Source organism: Schistocerca nitens, chromosome 9, assembly GCF_023898315.1.
Source record: "Schistocerca nitens isolate TAMUIC-IGC-003100 chromosome 9, iqSchNite1.1, whole genome shotgun sequence".
In the NCBI taxonomy this organism is placed as follows: Eukaryota; Metazoa; Arthropoda; class Insecta; order Orthoptera; family Acrididae; genus Schistocerca; species Schistocerca nitens.
The window spans coordinates 57,671,853-57,693,378 of NC_064622.1; the positions used below are offsets into that span (position 1 = coordinate 57,671,853).

Sequence of the window (21,526 nt, forward strand, 5' to 3'; positions counted from 1 at the left end):
ATGTCAGTTCTAGTATAATATATTTGTCCAATGAATACCCGTTTATCATCCGCATTTCTTCTTGGTGTAGCGATTTTAATGTTATTTATTTATTTATTTTAGTTTACACGTTTAGTTCCGTAGGATGAAATTGAGAAGCAAATCTCCAAGGTCATGGAACGCATCAGTACTTGAAATAACAACATAAAAGTAATGACAGATAAAATAAAATATTTATGAACCCAAAAAAAGACAACCCATAAGTTTAAGTACACGTAATCGACAATATAACATAGGTTCAAATAGCTCTGAGCACTATGGGACTTAACATCTGAGGTCATCAGTCCCCTAGAACTTAGAACTACTTAAACCTAACTAACCTAAGGGCATCACACACATCCATGCCCGAGGCAGGATTCGAACCTGCGACTGTAGGGGTCACGCGGTTCCAGACTGTAGCGCCTAGAACCGCTCGACTACTCCGGCCGGCTATAACATAGCGCAGTACCATATCTCCCATTTCATCTTCATCTACATCCTCTTCCATTTTCACAATATTGTCCTCAAGTACATTGCCCTTGTATTGACCCTCTATATACTCCTTCCACCTTTCTGCTTTCCCTTCTTTGCTTAGAACTGGGTTTCCATCTGAGCTCTTGATATTCATACAAGTGGTTTTCTTTTCCCGCAAGTTCTCTTTAATTTTCCTGTAGGCATGATCTATCTTTCCGTGCTTACCCTTAGTGAGATAAGTCTCTACATCCTTACCGAGCGAGGTGGCGCAGTGGTTAGCACTGGACTCGCATTCGGGAGGACGACGGTTCAATCCCGCGTCCGGCCATCCTGATTTAGGTTTTCCGTGATTTCCCTAAATCGCTCCAGGCAAATGCCGGGATGGTTCCTTTCAAAGGGCACGGCCGACTTCCTTCCCCGTCCTTCCCTAATCCGATGAGACCGATGACTTCGCTGTCTGGCCGGCCGCGGTGGTCTCGCGGTTCTAGGCGCGCAGTCCGGAACCGCGCGACTGCTACGGTCGCAGGTTCGAATCCTGCCTCGGGCATGGGTGTGTGTGATGTCCTTAGGTTAGTTAGGTTTAAGTAGTTCTAAGTTCTAGGGGACTTATGACCTAAGATGTTGAGTCCCATAGTGCTCAGAGCCATTTGAGCCATTTTGAGCTGTCTGGTCTCCTTCCCCAAACCAACCAACCAACCAACCTCTACATCCTTACATTTTTCCTCTAGCCATCCCTGCTTAGCCATTTTGCACTTACTGTCGATCTCATTTTTGAGACGTTTGTATTCCTTTTTGCCTGCTTCATTTACTGCGTTTTTATATTTTCTCCTTTCATCAATTAAATTTAATATTTCTTCTGTTACCCAAGGGTTTCTACCAGCCCTCGTCTTTTTACCTATTTGATCCCCTGCTGCCTTCACTATTTCATCCCTCAAAGCTACCCATTCTTCTTCTACTGTCTTTCTTTCCCCCATTCCTGTCAATTGTTCCCTTATGCTCTCCCAATAATTACCCCAGAATATAACACCATACGACATAAGCGAATGAAAGTAAGCAAAATACACTCCTGGAAATGGAAAAAAGAACACATTGACACCGGTGTGTCAGACCCACCATACTTGCTCCGGACACTGTGAGAGGGCTGTACAAGCAATGATCACACGCACGGCACAGCGGACACACCAGGAACCGCGGTGTTGGCCGTCGAATGGCGCTAGCTGCACAGCATTTGTGCACCGCCGCCGTCAGTGTCAGCCAGTTTGCCGTGGCATACGGAGCTCCATCGCAGTCTTTAACACTGGTAGCATGCCGCGACAGCGTGGACGTGAACCGTATGTGCAGTTGACGGACTTTGAGCGAGGGCGTATAGTGGGCATGCGGGAGGCCGGGTGGACGTACCGCCGAATTGCTCAACACGTGGGGCGTGAGGTCTCCACAGTACATCGATGTTGTCGCCAGTGGTCGGCGGAAGGTGCACGTGCCCGTCGACCTGGGACCGGACCGCAGCGACGCACGGATGCACGCCAAGACCGTAGGATCCTACGCAGTGCCGTAGGGGACCGCACCGCCACTTCCCAGCAAATTAGGGACACTGTTGCTCCTGGGGTATCGGCGAGGACCATTCGCAACCGTCTCCATGAATCTGGGCTACGGTCCCGCACACCGTTAGGCCGTCTTCCGCTCACGCCCCAACATCGTGCAGCCCGCCTCCAGTGGTGTCGCGACAGGCGTGAATGGAGGGACGAATGGAGACGTGTCGTCTTCAGCGATGAGAGTCGCTTCTGCCTTGGTGCCAATGATGGTCGTATGCGTGTTTGGCGCCGTGCAGGTGAGCGCCACAATCAGGACTGCATACGACCGAGGCACACAGGGCCAACACCCGGCATCATGGTGTGGGGAGCGATCTCCTACACTGGCCGTACACCACTGGTGATCGTCGAGGGGACACTGAATAGTGCACGGTACATCCAAACCGTCATCGAACCCATCGTTCTACCATTCCTAGACCGGCAAGGGAACTTGCTGTTCCAACAGGACAATGCACGTCCGCATGTATCCCGTGCCATCCAACGTGCTCTAGAAGGTGTAAGTCAACTACCCTGGCCAGCAAGATCTCCGGATCTGTCCCCCATTGAGCATGTTTGGGACTGGATGAAGCGTCGTCTCACGCGGTCTGCACGTCCAGCACGAACGCTGGTCCAACTGAAGCGCCAGGTGGAAATGGCATGGCAAGCCGTTCCACAGGACTACATCCAGCATCTCTACGATCGTCTCCATGGGAGAATAGCAGCCTGCATTGCTGCGAAAGGTGGATATACACTGTACTAGTGCCGACATTGTGCATGCTCTGTTGCCTGTGTCTATGTGCCTGTGGTTCTGTCAGTGTGATCATGTGATGTATCTGACCCCAGGAATGTGTCAATAAAGTTTCCCCTTCCTGGGACAATGAATTCACGGTGTTCTTATTTCAATTTCCAGGAGTGTAGACTAATGTTCGTGTGGAACGATCACTTACTTCAGACATCGTTCGAATAGTAAAATGGCAGCGTTAAGTCTTCGAACAGGATCCTGGACTTGGGGATTTGCACGTGGAATGGGAGGAAACTGTATCTATGTATACGATGAGTGTTTGATTCGTTGCATTCTGCACTTAACTGACGGACAATTATCAGGATCGCAACCAGGAATGTTGTGTCCTCAGATTCGAGTCCAGTCGCTGCAAAGATTACGATCATCAACGACGGGGACACAGAGGCGCAGGTCCCGCAGATGGATGCCGTCCGGGACTACAGCAGCGAGCAACACGTCCACCGGCTCGCTGTGATCGGCTGCGACGAGCCCCGCCTCCAGAAGGGGACGCCCGTGCAGCGTTTCTTCAGCGGCCGCTGTGTACTGGTGACGGGCGCCACCGGCTTCGTGGGCAAGGTGCTGCTGGAGAAACTGCTGCGCACCTGTCCCGACGTCGACACGGTTTACGCCCTGGTCAGACCCAAGAAGGGACTCGGCGTCCAGCAGCGCTTCCAAGACATCCTCTCGAAGCCGGTGAGCTGTACTGACAGGTAGCAAGCCGTCCGAGTAAACTGGGGGAAAAGAACACACCACGGAGGAATTATTCAAGTGGGATGGTCAAGTCAATAATGCATTGGTTAACGCCTGACCCTTGTGCAAGCTGTTATTCGGCTTGGTACTGAAGGGCAGCGTTATGTTCTTCTGAGGGATATCGTGCCAAATCCTGTCCAATTGGCTCATTAGATCGTCAAAATTCCTATATGGTTGGAGGACTATTCCCATAATGCCCCGAAAGTTCTCAACTGGAGAGAGACACGAAGATCTTACTGGTCGAGGTGTGGTTTGGCAAGAACGAAGAGAAGGAGCAGAAGCTCTCGGCATGCGTAGGCGGCATTAACTTGCCGAAATACACTACTGGCCATTAAAATTGCTACACCAAGAGGAAATGCAGATGATAAACGGGTATTCATTGGACAAATATATTATACTAGAACTGACGTGTGATTACATTTTCACGCAATTTGGGTACATAGAACCTGAGAAATCAGTACCCAGAACAACGACCTCTGGCCGTAATAACGACCTTGATACGTCTGGGCATTGAGTCAAACAGAGCTTGGATAGCGTGTACAGGTACAGCTGCCCATGCAGCTTCAACACGATACCACAGTTCATCAAGAGTAGTGACTGGCGTATTGTGACGAGCCAGTTGCTCGGCCGCCATTGACCAGACGTTTTCAATTGGCCAGGGCAGCAGTCGAACATTTTCTGTATCCAGAAAGGCCCGTACAGGACCTAGAACATGCGGTAGTGTATTATCCTGCTGAAATGTAGGGTTTCGCAGGGATCGAATGAAGGGTAGAGCCACGGGTCGTAACACATCTGAAATGTAACGTCCACTGTTCAAAGTCCCGTTATTGCGAACAAGAGGTGACCGAGACGTGTAACCAATGGCACCCCATACCATCACGCCGGGTGATACGCCAGTATGGCGATGACGAATACACGCTTTCAATGTGCGTTCACCGCGATGTCGCCAAACATGGATGCGATCACCGTGATGCTGTAAACAGAACCTGGATTCACCCGAAAAAATAACATTTTGCCATTCGTGCACCCAGGTTCGTCGTTGACTACACCATCGCAAGCGCTGCTGTCTGTGATGCAGCGTGAAGGGAAACTGCACCCATGATATCCTAGCTGACAGTCCACGCTGCTGCAATCGTCGTCGAACTTGGTGCTGATGGTTGTTGTCTTGCAAACGTCCCCATCTGTTGAGTCAGGGATCGAGACGTGGCTGCACGATCCGTTACAGCCATGAGGATAAGATGCCTGTCATCTCGACTACTAGTGAAACGAGGCCGTTGGGATCCAGCACGGCGTTTTGAATAACCTCCTGACCCCACCGATTCCATATTCTGCTAACAGTCATTGGATCTCGACCATCGCGAGCAGCAACGTGGCGATACGATAAACCGCAATCGCGATAGGCTACAATCCGACATTTATCAAAGTCGGAAACGTGATGGTACGTATTTCTCCTCTTTACACGAGGCATCATAAAAACGTTTCACCAGGCTACGCCGGTCAACTGCTGTTTGTTTATGAGAAATCGGTTGGAAACTTTCCTCATGTCAGCACGTTGTAGGTGTCGCCACCGGCGCCAACCTTGTGTGAATGCTCTGAAAAGCTAATCATTTGCATATCACAGCATCCTCCTCCTGTCGGTTAAATTTCGCGTCTGTAGCACGTCTTCCTCGTGGTGCTGCAGTTTTAATGGCCAGTAGTGTATAAGCCCAGAATAGCTTGACATGAAGGGCAACAAAATGGGGCGCAGAACATGGTCGATGTGCCGCTGTGATGTAATGGAGAGGCGGATGACAAGCAAAGGGGTCCTGCTACGAAAATAAATGGTGCCGCTGACTATGACTCCTGGTTCTGGCGATAGACTGATGTTCTTCCGCTGTCTGAGGCGTCTCTGGATATATCTCCGCTGGTCATCAGGGCTCACTTCGAGGCGGGACTCGTCCCTCAAGACAATTCTACTCCAGTCGATGACGTTCCAGTCCTGGACAGTCCCAGCTTCAGGCAGTGTTGGCTTCGGTCACACAGCTTGAGGCTGTTGCCAATGGGCATCACTGTGGGGGTCCGGATGGGGGTTTGACGGGGACGGCCAGCTCGTCCCACGCATCCCCCGATCGGACTAAGACTGTGGTTGCCCGGGATACTGCCCGCATTGAGGCTGATCCCTCACATGTGGTAGAGTGGGAGGTAGTCTCAAGGTGTGGCAGGGGGCGAAAGACATTCCGGAGGGCTGAACGGAAGGCCTCTCCAGTTTGTCTGACAAACCGGTTTCAGGTTCTGTCTCAGGCTGATACTGATCTTCGGCCTGACATGGCTGCTTGTCCTGTTCCAGAGGTTGCCCCTCAGTCTGCAAGATCCGGGCGGTCGCAGAGGGTGGGCTTACTGGTAGTTGGGAGCTCCAACGTCAGGCGCGTAATGGGGCCCCTTAGAGAAATGGCAGCAAGAGAGGGGAAGAAAACCAATGTGCACTCCGTGTGCATACCGGGGGGAGTCATTCCAGATGTGGAAAGGGTCCTTCCGGATGCCATGAAGGGTACAGGGTGCACCCATCTGCAGGTGGTCGCTCATGTCGGCACCAATGATGTGTGTCGCTATGGATCGGAGGAAATCCTCTCTGGCTTCCGACGGCTATCTGATTTGGTGAAGACTGCCAGTCTCGCTAGCGGGATGAAAGCAGAGCTCACCATCTGCAGCATCGTCGACAGGACTGACTGCGGACCTTTGGTACAGAGCCGAGTGGAGGGTCTGAATCAGAGGCTGAGACGGTTCTGCGACAGTGTGGGCTGCAGATTCCTCGACTTGCGCCATAGGGTGGTGGGGTTTCGGGTTCCGCTGGATAGGTCAGGAGTCCACTACACGCAGCAAGCGGCTACACGGGTAGCAGGGGTTGTGTAGCGTGGACTGGGCGGTTTTTTAGGTTAGATGGCCTCGGGCAAGTACAGAAAGGGCAACAGCCTCAAAGGGTGCGGAGCAAAGTCAGGACATGCGGGGACCAAGCAGCAATCGGTATTGTAATTGTAAACTGTCGAAGCTGCATTGGTAAAGTACCGGAACTTCAAGCGCTGATAGAAAGCACCGAAGCTGAAATCGTTATAGGTACAGAGAGCTGGCTTAAGCCAGAGATAAATTCTGCCGAAATTTTTACAGAGGTACAGACGGTGTTTAGGAAGGATAGATTGCATGCAACCGGTGGTGGAGTGTTTGTCGCTGTTAGTAGTAGTTTATCCTGTAGTGAAGTAAAAGTGGATAGTTCCTGTGAATTATTATGGGTGGAGGTTACACTCAACAACCGAGCTGGGTTAATAATTGGCTCCTTTTACCGACCTCCCGACTCAGCAGCGATAGTGGCAGAACAACTGAGAGAAAATTTGGAATACATTTCGCATAAATTTCCTCAGCATGTTATAGTCTTAGGTGGAGATTTCAATTTACCAGATATAGACTGGGACACTCAGATGTTTAGGACGGGTGGTAGGGACAGAGCATCGAGTGACATTATACTGAGTGCACTATCCGAAAATTACCTCGAGCAATTAAACAGAGAACCGACTCGTGGAGATAACATCTTGGACCTACTGATAACAAACAGACCCGAACTTCTCGACTCTGTAAGTGCAGAACAGGGAATCAGTGATCATAAGGCCGTTGTAGCATCCCTGAATATGGAAGTTAATAGGAATATAAAAAAAGGGAGGAAGGTTTATCTGTTTAGCAAGAGTAATAGAAGGCAGATTTCAGACCACCTAACAGATCAAAACGAAAATTTCTGTTCCGACACTGATAATGTTGAGTGTTTATGGAAAAAGTTCAAGGCAATCGTAAAATGCGTTTTAGACAGGTACGTGCCGAGTAAAACTGTGAGGGACGGGAAAAACCCACCGTGGTACAACAACAAAGTTAGGAAACTACTGCGAAAGCAAAGAGAGCTTCACTCCAAGTTTAAACGCAGCCAAAACCTCTCAGACAAACAGAAGCTAAGCGATGTCAAAGTTAGCGTAAGGAGGGCTATGCGAGAAGCGTTCAGTGAATTCGAAAGTAAAATTCTATGTACAGACTTGACAGAAAATCCTAGGAAGTTCTGGTCTTACGTTAAATCAGTAAGTGGCTCGAAACAGCATATCCAGACACTCCGGGATGATGATGGCATTGAAACAGAGGATGACACGCGTAAAGCTGAAATACTAAACACCTTTTTCCAAAGCTGTTTCACAGAGGAAGACCGCACTGCAGTTCCTTCTCTAAATCCTCGCACAAACGAAAAAATGGCTGACATCGAAATAAGTGTCCAAGGAATAGAAAAGCAACTGGAATCACTCAACAGAGGAAAGTCCACTGGACCTGACGGGATACCAATTCGATTCTACACAGAGTACGCGAAAGAACTTGCCCCCCTTCTAACAGCCGTGTACCGCAAGTCTCTAGAGGAACGGAGGGTTCCAAATGATTGGAAAAGAGCACAGGTAGTCCCAGTCTTCAAGAAGGGTCGTCGAGCAGAAACTATAGACCTATATCTCTGACGTCGATCTGTTGTAGAATTTTAGAACATGTTTTTTGCTCGAGTATCATGTCGTGTTTGGAAACCCAGAATCTACTATGTAGGAATCAACATGGATTCCGGAAACAGCGATCGTGTGAGACCCAACTCGCGTTATTTGTTCATGAGACCCAGAAAATATTAGATACAGGCTCCCAGGTAGATGCTATTTTTCTTAACTTCCGGAAGGCGTTCGATACAGTTCCGCACTGTCGCCTGATAAACAAAGTAAGAGCCTACGGAATATCAGACCAGCTGTGTGGCTGGATTGAAGCTTTTTTAGCAAACAGAACACAGCATGTTGTTATCAATGGAGAGACGTCTACAGACGTTAAGGTAACCTCTGGCGTGCCACAGGGAAGTGTTATGGGACCATTGCTTTTCACAATATATATATAAATGACCTAGTAGATAGTGTCGGAATTTCCATGCGGCTTTTCGCGGATGATGCTGTAGTATACAGAGAAGTTGCAGCATTAGAAAATTGTAGCGAAATGCAGGAAGATCTGCAGCGGATAGGCACTTGGTGCAGGGAGTGGCAACTGTCCCTTAACATAGACAAATGTAATGTATTGCGAATTCATAGAAAGAAGGATCCTTTATTGTATGATTATATGATAGCGGAACAAACACTGGTAGCAGTTACTTCTGTAAAATATCTGGGAGTATGCGTGCGGAACGATTTGAAGTGGAATGATCATATAAAATTAATTGTTGGTAAGGCGGGTACCAGGTTGAGATTCATTGGGAGAGTGCTTAGAAAATGTAGTCCATCAACAAAGGAGGTGGCTTACAAAACACTCGTTCGACCTATACTTGAGTATTGCTCATCAGTGTGGGATCCGTACCAGATCGGGTTGACGGAGGAGATAGAGAAGATCCAAAGAAGAGCGGCGCGTTTCGTCACAGGGTTATTTGGTAACCGTGATAGCGTTACGGAGATGTTTAATAAACTCAAGTGGCAGACTCTGCAAGAGAGGCGCTCTGCATCGCGGTGTAGCTTGCTCGCCAGGTTTCGAGAGGGTGCGTTTCTGGATGAGGTATCGAGTATATTGCTTCCCCCCACTTATACCTCCCGAGGAGATCACGAATGTAAAATTAGAGAGATTAGAGCGCGCACGGAGGCTTTCCGACAGTCGTTCTTCCCGCGAACCGTACGCGACTGGAACAGGAAAGGGAGGTAATGACAGTAGCACGTAAAGTGCCCTCCGCCACACACCGTTGGGTGACTTGCGGAGTATGAATGTAGATGTAGATGTAGACATACCAATCTGAATGTCGCCCGCCAAGTGGCCCAGCAGCCAGGAATGATGGTTCGGCTTGCCATTTGTACTCATAGGATGAGCCCTTTCTTTGTCATTCGCGGCACCACTACAGCACAGCGGTACGTCGACGATATTCTCCACACTGTTTTCTTGCCCTTCATGTCAAGCCATCCTTGGCTTATGTTTCAGCAAGATAATGCCCGCCCGCATGGGGCGAGAGTTTTTACCGCTTGTCTCTCAGTTTGCTGAACCCTACACTGACAAGCAAGGTCGCCAGATCTCTCCCCAGTTGAGGATGTTTCGTGCATTAGTGACCCATTGGACGGAATTTGACGCGACATCCCTCAGGAGGCCATCCAATTCTACCAGTCAATGCCAAGCCGATTAACTGCTTGCACGAGGGTCAGAGGTGATCGAACGCATTGGTGAGTTCCTCAATTTGTGAAGCTGTTTTTCTTGAACAAATCATCCAATTTCTCTTGTACATCACACCTACCGATTTCTGTCCCATCAAATAATTCCTTCGTGGGGTGACTTTTTTTCTCGTAGAGAGTATTTTTCCGTGGAGAATGAAACACACTTCCATTAAGGCTCAAATGTATTGCGAAATGGCCACGCGGGGTAGCCGAGCGGTCTTCAGGCGCCTTGCCACTGTACGGGCGGCTGCCCCCGTCGGATATTCGAGTCCTCCCTCGGGCATGGGTGTGTGTATTCTCCATAGCATAACTCAGATTAAGTAGTGTGTAGGCTTAGGGACCGATGGCCTCAGCAGTTTGGTATCGTAAGACCTTACCACAAATCTCCAATTTTTTTTTTTTTTTTTTTTTTTTGTGAAATGATTTGTCTAAAAGAAAAAAGGGAAACCTCAAAATAATGAACTGTGATTTCGTCTTAGAAAGGTAACAGTTCGTAGTATTCGACGGAAAGTGATACCTCGTGTTCCCCAAGGAAGTGTTATAGGCTTTCTGCTATCCATAATCTATATGAAGCATTCAGGAAATAATCTGAGCAGCCCGCTCAGGTCATCTGCAGCCGAAAAGCTTTTGACTCAGTACCACATTTACGTCTAGGTTCAAATTTTCTTGGGAGGGAGGACACAGCAAGTGACTCTCTATTGGATAGAGAGTCATCGTCGTATGTAGAAGTAAATTTGGGTCCACGCCACGAAATGTTTTGTGTCCCTTGTTGTTCGTGTATTATATTTATGGTCTTTCGGACAATGATAATACACTACTGGCCATTAAAATTGCTACACCACGAAGATGACGTGCTACAGACGCGAAATTTAACTGACAGGAAGAAGATGCTGTGATATGCAAATGATTAGCTTTTCAGAGCATTCACACAAAGTTGGCGCCGGTGGCGACCGATTACTCATACACAAACAGCAATTGACCGGCGTCGCCTGGTGAAACGTTGTTGTGATGCTTCATGAAAGGAGGAGAAATGCGTACCGTCACGTTTCTGACTTTGATAAAGGTCGGATTGTAGCCTATCGCGATTGCGGTTTATCGTATCGCGACATTGCTGCTCGCGTTGGTCGAGATCCAATGACTGTTATCAGAATATGGAATCGGTGGGTTCAGCAGGGTAATACGGAACGCCTTGCTGGATCCCAAGGGCCTCGTATCACTAGCAGTCGAGATGACAGGCATCTTATCCGCATGGCTGTAACGGATCGTGCAGCCACGTCGCCGGTCGGTGTGACAGAGCGGTTCTAGGCGTTTCAGTCTGTAACCGCGCGACCGCTACGTTCGCAGGTTCGAATCCTGCCTCGGGCATGGATGTGTATCATGTACTTAGGTTAGTTAGGTTTAAGTAGTTCTAAGTTCTAGGGGAATGATGACCTCAGATGTTAAGTCAGTGCTCAGAGCCATTTTTTGCAGCCACGTCTCGATCCCTGAGTCAACAGATGGGGACGTTTGCAAGACAACAAGCATCTGCACGAACAGTTCGACGACGTTTGCAGCAGCATGGACTATCAACAGGGAGACCATGGCTGTGGTTATCCTCGACGCTGCATCACACACAGGAGTGCTGGCGATGGTGTACTCGCCCGCATCTCGTGGTCGTGCGGTAGCGTTCTCGCTTTCCACGCTCGGGTTCCCGGGTTCGATTCCCGGCGGGGTCAGGGATTTTCTCTGCCTCGTGATGGCTGGGTGTTGTGTGATGTCCTTAGGTTAGTTAGGTTTAAGTAGTTCTAAGTTCTAGGGGACTGATGACCATAGATGCTTAGTCCCATAGTGCTCAGAGCCATTTTAATTTTGATGGTGTACTCAACGACGAACATGGGTGCACGAATGGCAAAACGTTATTTTTTCGGATGAATCCAGGTTCTTTTTACAGCATCATGATGGTCGCATCCGTGTTTGGCGACATCGCGGTGAACGCACATTGGAAGCGTGTATTCGTCATCGCCATAGTGGAGTATCATCCGGCGTTATGGTATGGGGTGCCATTGGTTACACGTCTCTCACCTCTTGTTCGCATTGACAGCACTTTGAACAGTGGACGTCACATTTCAGATGTATTACGAGTCGTGGCTCTACCCTTCATTCGATACCTGCGAAACCCTACATTTCAGCAGGATAATGCATGACCGCATGTTGCAGGTCCTGTACGGGCCTTTCTGGATACAGAAAATGTTCAACTGCTGCCCTGGCCAGCACATTCTCCAGATTTCTCACCAACTGAAAACGTGTGGTCAATGGTGGCCCAGTAACTGGCTCGTCACAATACGCCAGTCACTACTCTTGGTGAACTGTGGTATCGTGTTGAAGCTGCATGGGCAGCTGTACCTGTACACGCCATCCAAGCTCTGTTTGACTCAATGCCCAGGCGTATCAAGGCCGTTATTATGGCCAGAGGTGGTTGTTCTGGGTACTAATTTCTCAGGACCTATGCACCCAAATTGCTTGAAAATGTAATCAGATGTCAGTCCTAGTATAATATATTTGTCCAATGAATACCCGTTTATCATCTGCATTTCTTCTTGGTGTAGCAATTTTAATGGCCAGTAGTGTAATAACCTTACACTTTCTTAGATGTTACAGTTATCTGTAATGAAGTACAGTCTGAACGAAGCTCCACAAACATTCATTTCAGAGTGGTCAACGATTGGCAACTTGCTTTAAATGTTCAGAAATATAACTCAGTGTAGTTTACAAAACGAAAAACCTCATTATCCAGTGCGTATAATATTGATAAGTTACAAGTGTAATCTGTAAACTCATACAAATGCTTGGGTGTAACACATAGTAGACGCATGTAGTAGAACGATCAAGTAGGCTTATTCTTGGGTATAGCATCTATCTACATCTCCATCTCCATGGATACTGATCATTTCTACCTACGTAGGTGGGTGCCAACAGAATGTTTTCGCAATCGGAGGCGAAAACTGGTGATTGAAATTTCATGAGAAGATCCCGTCGCAACGAAAAGCGCCTTTGTTTTAATGATTGCCAATGCAATTCACGTATCATGTCTGTGACACTCTCTCCGCTATTTCGCGATAATACAAAACGAGCCGCCCTTCTTCGAACTTTTCGATGTCCGACGTCAGTCCCACCTATTGCGGATCCCACAACGCACAGCAGTACTCCAGAAGAGGGCGAACAAGTGTGGTGTAAGCAGTCTTTTTAGTACATCTGCTGCACCTTCTAATGTTCTGCCAATGAATCGCAGTCTTTGGTTGACTCTACCCACAACATTATCTATGTGATCGTTCAAATTTATGGTATTTGTAATTGTAATCCCTAAGTATTTAGCTGAATTTACAGCCTCCAGATTTGTTGACTTATCGCGTAATCGAAATTTAGCTGATTTCTTTTAGTACTCATGTAAATAACCTCACACTTTTCTTTATTCAGGGCCAGCTGCCACTTTTCGCACCATACAGATATCTTATCTAAATCATTTTGCAATTTGTTTTAATCATTTATTACTTTACAAGACGATAAATGACAGCATCATCTGCAAATAATGTAAGAGGGCTACTCAGATTGTCTCCTATGTCGTTAATATAGACCAGGAACAATAGAGGGCCTAGAACACTTCCTTTAGGAACGCCGGATATTACTGCTGTTTTACTCGAAGATTTTTTACTACAAACTGTGACATTTCGGACAGGAAATCACGAGTCCAGTCGCTCAACTGAGGCGATATTCCATAGACACGCAGTTTGGTTAAAAGACGCTAGTGAGTGATTTCCACTGTTAAATGCAGAGCAAAGATCAGATATGTGGAAAGAGTACACTGAATGGCTCTGTGAGGTGGAAGATCTGTCTGAAGAAGAGATAGGGGTAGATTACAAGAGATAGGGGATTCACAATTAGAATCAGAATTTAAAAGAGCTTTGAAATACCTAAAAATCAAATAAGGTAGAAGGGATAGACAGCAAACCATCAGAAATTCTGACATCATTGGTGTAAGTGACAAGTAAACGACTATTCAAGTTTGTGTTTAGAATTTATGAGGCTGGTAATACACCATCTAACTTTCAGAAAAATATCACCCACAAAATTCCAAAGATAGTAAGAGCCAGCATGTGCGAGAATTATCAGCGTAACAGCTCATGCACCAAAGTCGCTCACAAAATCATATACAGAAGAATGGAAAAGAAACTTGGGGATCTGTTAGATGTCGATCAGTTTGGCTTTAGGAAAAATAAGGGCACCGCTCAGGCAGTTCTGAAGTTGCGGTCGATAATGGGAGTAAGGAACTGGAAAAAGCGTTCTGCAACGTAAAATGGTTCAAGATGTTCAAAATTCTGAGAAAGATAGGGGGAATCAGTAGGGAAAGGCGGGTAATATACAATAAGTACAAGAGCCAAGAGGAAACAATAAGAGTGGAAAACCAAGAATAAAGTGCTCGGATTAAAAAGGGTGTATAGGGCACAGTTGTAGTCTTTCGCCCCCACTGTTCAATCTATACATCGAAGAAACAATAATGGTAATTACATCGAAGAAGCAATGGTGGTAATAAAAGAACGGTTCGAGAGTGGAATTAAAATTTAAGGTGAAATGATATAAATGATACGATTCGCTGATAACATAGCCATTCTCAGTGAAAGTGAAGAAGAATTACATGATCTGTTGAACGGAATGAACACCCTAACGAGGACAGAACATAGACTGAGAGTAAATCGAAGAAAGACGAAAGTAATGAGATGCAGCAGAAATGAGAACAGCGAGAAACTTAACATCATGACTGATGGTCACGAAGTAGATGGAGTTGAGGAATTCTACTAGGCAGCAAACTAACCAATGATGGACGGAGCAATGAGGACATCGAAAGCAGACTAGCACTGTCAAAAACGGCATTCCCGGCCATGAGAAGTCTACTAGTACCAACCATAAGCCTTAATTTGAGGAAGAAAAGTCTGAGAATGTACGTTTTGAGCATAGCATTGTATGATAGTGAAACATGGACTGTGGTAAAACCGGAGCAGAAGACAACTTAAGCATGTGAGATGTGGTGCTACAGACTGTTATTGAAAATTAGGGCCGGCCGATGTGGCCGGGCCGTTCTAGGCGCTTCAGTTTGGAACAGCGCGACCGGCATGGATACGTGTGATGTCCTTAGGTTAGTTAGGTTTAAGTAGTTATAAGTTCTAGGGGACTGATGACCCCAGATGATAAGTCTCATAGTGCTCAGAGCCAGCCATTTGAAAATTAGATGGACTGATAAGGTAAGGAATTAGGAGGTCCTGCGCGGAGTCGGAGAGGAAAGGACTATGTAGAAAACACTGACAAGAAGAAGTGAAAGGATGATGGGATATCTGTTAAGACATCGGGGAATGACTTCCATGGTACTAGAGGAAGCTGTAGAGGGTAAATCGTGTATCGGAAGACAGAGATAGGAATACATCCAGTTGGGGACGCAGGTTGCAACTGCTACTGAGAGATGAGGAGTTCGGCACAGGAAAATCTTTCGTGGCGGGAGCATTAAACCGATCGAAGACTGATGACTAAGAAATAAAAAAAAAAAAAAAAATTAAAAACAAGGGAGTGCATTCATCAGATATTTTCGAAATCTCAATTACAAACTTTCTTCTCTGAATGCGAAATTATTTCACTGTCGCATTGCTACGTAAGGAGGAACGATCGTAGTAACAAGAAGAAATCAGAGCTGGTACGGAAAGACTTGTGTGTTCACTTTTCGCTCGGGCTTTCAGAGAGCGTAACGGTAGAGATATAATCTGTCAGGCACTTTGGTGTGAATTGCTGAGTAGTCATGTAGACATTTGCTACAGGAAATGAAACTGCATGGTCCACACAATAAACAAGATAAAAACCTTCAAATAATCTACAAAATTCTAAGATTCTAAATTAAAAGTTCACCTTCAGACTATCGATCGACACTTTATCTGCTGTACATGATTTCCAGCATCATTCAAAGACACGTTGAATGTTTATCTAATCTGCTTTATTTTTTACTTTGAAACAAATAAACTTAATTGACAGTGAAATACCACACCATTGTAACTTTTTGTGCGAAAAGTACATAAGCTTTGGTGAGATGATCTTTTTGGACTCTTCATTTACGTAGCTAGTAGCACCTGCTCCTGAAATATTTCAATTTTATCTCAAATTACTAGTAACCATTTTCGTAATAATCATGATTATTTTCAAGTACTTAAATCTTTTTCGCAAAAGTGGACCTCAAGCTGGTCAGTTTTATGCCCTTCTTGCCTATTTCTCACTCTTTGTTTGGCTATGAAAGTTCGGAGAAAAATCCATTGTGTAATTTTCTCTCAAATCACTAATTACGTTCTAATGAATTACCCTGTTTACTTTGAAACAATTAAAACTTTTTAGGAACATTAGACCTGACGATGATCACTTCGAGACCCCATTTGTCCATTCCTGCTCTTCGCTTTGCTAGGAACAAAAATTGGATAAAAATTAACTTTTTCTGAATTTGTCTGATTGCTTTCAAGCAGTTGCATCTTTCCTTGCAAACCTAGATCTTATGCTGGTCAGTGTGGTATCCCACTTGTTCACTTTCCAGTCTTCATTTGGCTACGAAAATTCTGACAAATATAAATTGTGTAATTTGTAAGGAGTCCTCTTTTCGCTGTACCCAAATATTTGACCAAAAACAGGCGCTTTGTATAATCCATTGTAACTGATGATTTCAAAAAGTCTGGAACAATTTAAATAATGAAAGTAACATAATTCGTTACATTCCGTCGTATCTCAGGGCGCGTCTAGAATTTTTTTTAAATTCATTTTCAAGTGCTGTGGCAGTATACATTATTTTTGAACGTAATGTCCACGACTGTGTTATCCTTCCCAATGATCTTTTATATGTTCTCGAGAAAGTGTGCTTTCTTTATCATGCAAAAAGTCAGATACGTGTAACTACGTTTCTTTGTGTGACTGTGTAGTCTTGCCTGGTTTTCTACTGGATCATAAAATCAACATGAGTCACATTTCGGCGATCTTCTTGTCCGCCATCTTGAGAAGATTCGCTGTTGCTGCTGCTTAGTCCTGTCGTGGCCTTGGCGTCAGTTTCAAAGGGACTCAGCAGCAGCAACGTCTCTCATGAAGAGGTCAGACAGGTGGATCGTCGACATAGCGAGTCATGTTGAGTTTAGCACCCAGCAGCAAACCTTCGGGGACTAATGAAGTCTGTTTACTTCGGACGTCTGTTTAATCGCTTCGGCTATCCGTTCAAGGGGCCTGCTCGACTCAAATTTCCAACTGCAATATATCATCCGTCTTCCATTTACCCCCCCCCCCCCCCTATTCACAAATTATCCGACAGAACACAGACACCACTTAAATATGCAGGGTGAATCACCCAAAACTTGCACCGCTTAAATTGCGGGAATGGAAAGGCTATTGATATGCGTTTTTGACAGAATGGATTGGTAGTCAGTGGTTCGTATTGTTAGCCAATGCACACATTGGCATAATACTTATGAAGTTTACTTTTTGCGCAAACGTACTTTTTAAATGGAACAATGCCTTTAAACATTAACGAACAAAGAACATGGTAAATCAGAATGTTTGGTGCAGGAGTCTAATGGACATTTGTTTGTGCCATTCAGCCTGCATAGTTGCTATGTACAACGTTGCTACGAGGGTCACTCCAAAAGAGATGCACACTATTTTTGTAAAAATACAGTTTTCATTCTGCATGTGTGAAAGTTTTACAGTGTGTAGATACATCCTTCCCGCTTGTTTTCAAACTTAGTTCAGCCTGTTCCCGTGAGTGGCGCCGTCCTAGCATGTCTTCAAACTGGCTGCTACACCTCACGTTCGTCAGACGCAACGTGCTGTCATAGAATTCCTGTGCTGTGAAAACGAGACAGTGGGAAACATCCACAAGAGGTTGAAAACTGTGTATGAGGATGCTGCTGTCGATCGCAGTACAGTTAGTCCTTGGGCAAGCAGGTTACGTGATGAAATCGGGCACGGCAATATCGAGGATTGTCCTCGCAGCGGCTGGCCTCGTACTGCACAGACTCCAGACAATGTGCAGAGAGCTAACGAATTGGTGACTGCTGACAGACGCATCTCAGTGAACAAATTGTCACGCTACGTTTGGACAGGGGAAGGAAGTGTTTGCAGAATACTGGAAGTGTTGGCGTTAAAAAAGGTTTGTGCCAGGTGGGTTCCCAGGAAGTTGACAGTGGCTCACAAAGAAAAAAGAAAAACGGTATGCAGCCAACTTTTGTAACAGTACGAGAATGGTGGAGATAAATTTCTTGGAAGAATTGTGACAGGTGATGAAACATGGCTCAATCATTTTTCACCTGGCATCATGCAAATTCACCCAAAAAATAAAAAATAAAAATTCAAAAACACACCTTCTGCTGGAAAAGTTATGGCTACGGTGGTTTTCGATTCCGAAGGACTCTTACTTGTGGACATCATGCCAAGTGGAACCACCATAAATTCTGATGCTCATGTGACGACACTGAAGAAACTTCAAGCTCGACTGAGTCGTGTTCGACCACATCGGCAAAAGCAGGATGCTTTGCTGTTGGAGGACAATGCACGGCCACATGTCAGTCAAAGAACCATGTAAGCGATCACAAAACTCGGATGGACAACACTGAAACACCCGCCTTACAGTCCTGACTACAGTCCATGTGACTATCATCTCTTTGGGAAACTGAAAGACTCTCTTCGTGGAACAAGATTTGAAGATGATGACTCCCTTGTGCACGCTGCCAAGCAGTGGCTCCAACAGGTTGGTCCAGAATTTTACCATGTGGGTATACAGGCGCTGGTTCCAATATGGCGTAAGGCAGTTGAGAGGGATGGAAATTAGGTGGAGAAATGAAGATATTGTTCCTAAACGATGTATCTACACACTGTAACACTTTAAAACATGTAGACTAAAAGATGGATTTGAAAAAAATAGTGTGCATTTCTTTTGGAGTGACCCTCATATATTTGCTTAGAGTGCGCTTGTGTGTTCCTTGAGGACATTGCAACATGGTAGTCAGTTAGTGTATGACAGTCCAAGCAGTAGGTCGTGCGTGGACGATGGAATATACCAATGCAGAAAATACTGACATGCTCATGGTGTTTGAAGAGTTCAGGAGGAATGTAGTTTGTTCTTGAACAGTGCACGTGTCAAGATACACGAACAGGCATTACCCATCTCAGCAATAATTAATCATCCTCTTCAACCACTATACACAAAAGTGGTAATGTAGCACCTAGACAACGTATCAGAAGGTATCAAATGATAACACAAGTGATGGGGGGGGGGGGGGGGAGGGGAATTAATGTCCTTGTTGCTGTTGCACTTCAGTTGATCTGCGCGTTAGGTCCCTCACAACTGCACTAGGAAGTGGCAAGAGTCAGGCAGAAGTCCTACGCATTCTCCATCGAGATAGGTTCCATCCCTATCATATCTCTCTCTATTAAAAGCTGCATGGAAACTATTTTGAGAATTGTATTAATTTCTGTACTTGGATATTACTAAGGATACTCCAGATGTAACAAGTATCTTTCAGTGATGAAGTCGCACTTACTAGTCAGGGCCAGTCAGGGCATCAGTCGAACATTTTCTGTATCCGGAAAGGCCCGTACAGGATCTGCAACATGCGATCGTGCATTATCCTGCTGAAATGTAGGGTTTCGCAGGGATCGAATGAAGGGTAGAGCCACGGGTCGTAACACATCTGAAATGTAACGTCCACTGCTCAAACTGCCGTCATTGCGAACAAGAGGTGACCGAGGTGTGTAACCAGTGGCACCCCATACCATCACGCCGGGTGATACGCCAGTATGGTGATGACGAATACACGCTTCCAATGTGCTTTCACCGCGATGTCGCCAAACACGGATGCGACCATCATGATGCTATGAACAGAACCTGGATTCATCCGAAAAAACGACGTTTTGCCATTCGTGCACCCAGGTTCGTCGTTGAGTACACCATCGCAGGCGCTCCTGGCTGTGATGCAGCGTCAAGGCTAACCGCAGCCATGGTCTCCGAGCTAATAGACCATGGTGCTGCATACGTCGTCGAACTGTTCGTGCAGATGGTTGTTGTCCTGCAAACGTCCCCATCTGTTGACTCAGGGATTGAGACGTGGCTGCACGATCCGTTACAGCCATGGGATTAGATGCCTGTCATCTCGACTGCTAGTGATACGAGGTCGTTGAGATCCAGCACGGCGTTCCGTATTACTCTCCTGAACCCACCGGTTCCATATTCTGCTAACAGTCATTGGATGTCGACCAACGCGAGCAGCAATGTCGCATTACGATAAACCGCAATCACGATAGGCTACAATGCGATCTTCATCAAAGTCGGAAACGTGATGGTACGCATTTCTCCTCCTTACACGAAGCATCACAACAACCTTTCACCAGGCAACGCCGGTCAACTGCTGTTTGTGTACGAGAAATCGGTTGGAAATGTTCCTCATGTCAGCATGTTGTAGGTGTCGCCACCGGCGCCAACCTTGTGTGAATGCTCTGAAAAGTTAATCATTTGCATATCACAGCATCTTCTTCCTGTCGGTTAAATTTCGCGTCTGTAGCACGTCATCTTCGTGGTGTTGCAATTTTAATGGTCAGTAGTGAACTATCTTCCACGGATGCTACAAGACGTTCCTCTGCAAACGAGGAGGAACCTGCGATACCAACATGATGGCTGTCCAGTCCATGGTGGACGAACTGCTACAGCATATCTTCACGAATTGTTTCCAATTGGACGCAGGGTACTTGTACCCTGGCCGGCCCGTTCGTCGTATTTGACGCTTGTAGACTTATTTCTGTGGCGAATGCTGAAAGAAGCTGTCTACAGCCACACCCGAAGATATGCAACGACGTGCTACTGCAGCCTGCTCTGACATCTTCGCTGAAATGCTAGCACAGTTCCATACCAGTCCGGACGCGCGTGTTGCCGCTACCAGTGGTCAACCTGTGATGGTCAGTTACCTCGTTACTGGTCATAATCCGATTAACTAGTGTATGTACTCGTTCTGTAGTTTGTGCTTCTACAGGAATTGTACAAGTGTCGGTCTGGGAACTTTTCAAATACAATATCTTGTAAACAATTTGCACTAGAATCTCACAACAAACACCGCTGACATTCTAATTTACCCTACTTTGCAGTCTGTTAATGTCAACATGCATTATTCCATTTAAGAAAGTGTACATTTGCACAAAAAATACGTTTCCTAAACAGTATTACAATCTGTGTTATTTGCTGATAATACGAGCCACTGGCTACCTGTCAGTTCTGTAAAAACCGCACAACAATAGCACTTTCCATTTCCGCATGCTTGTCCGAAGGAATACTGCATCGTTCTATTGTCATTCTGAACCATACAGGCACTGCAATATCGTATTTATCCGCCGATACCGGGCAGCGACTATCCATTAAAATGTCCTCTCCTGTACGGAAATCGCATAAATGTGTAGACGAGTGCAGGTTGTGACGCAATAACGACGACGCACGGGAGTTTGGGCCTGGTCGTAAGGTGTGCACAGATAGCCAAATGGCTAAGGCGACCCTTGCGTAGGGCAGGAAGTTCGGGTTCAATTCGCAGTCGGTACAAATTTTCATTGTCGTCATTTCCTGATACAGCGGTAATGTATAACATAGAATGTTGCAGGGAGTCCATAATTGTTCTCGGATTGTAGGCGCTGATGTGGAGGAACTA

The 21,526-nt window shown here is 46.2% G+C and overlaps 1 protein-coding gene across 1 annotated transcript in view; it reads left to right on the forward strand.

Annotated features, from left to right (window-relative positions):
* The first annotated feature begins 3,261 nt into the window (after positions 1-3,261).
* LOC126203996 (putative fatty acyl-CoA reductase CG5065) overlaps positions 3,262-21,526 on the forward strand; it is a 105,185-nt gene continuing 86,920 nt past the window's right edge. The window contains exon 1 of the mRNA XM_049938428.1: positions 3,262-3,534. Within this exon, the coding sequence (XP_049794385.1) occupies positions 3,262-3,534 (273 nt within the window). The remainder of the gene's footprint in view (positions 3,535-21,526) is intronic.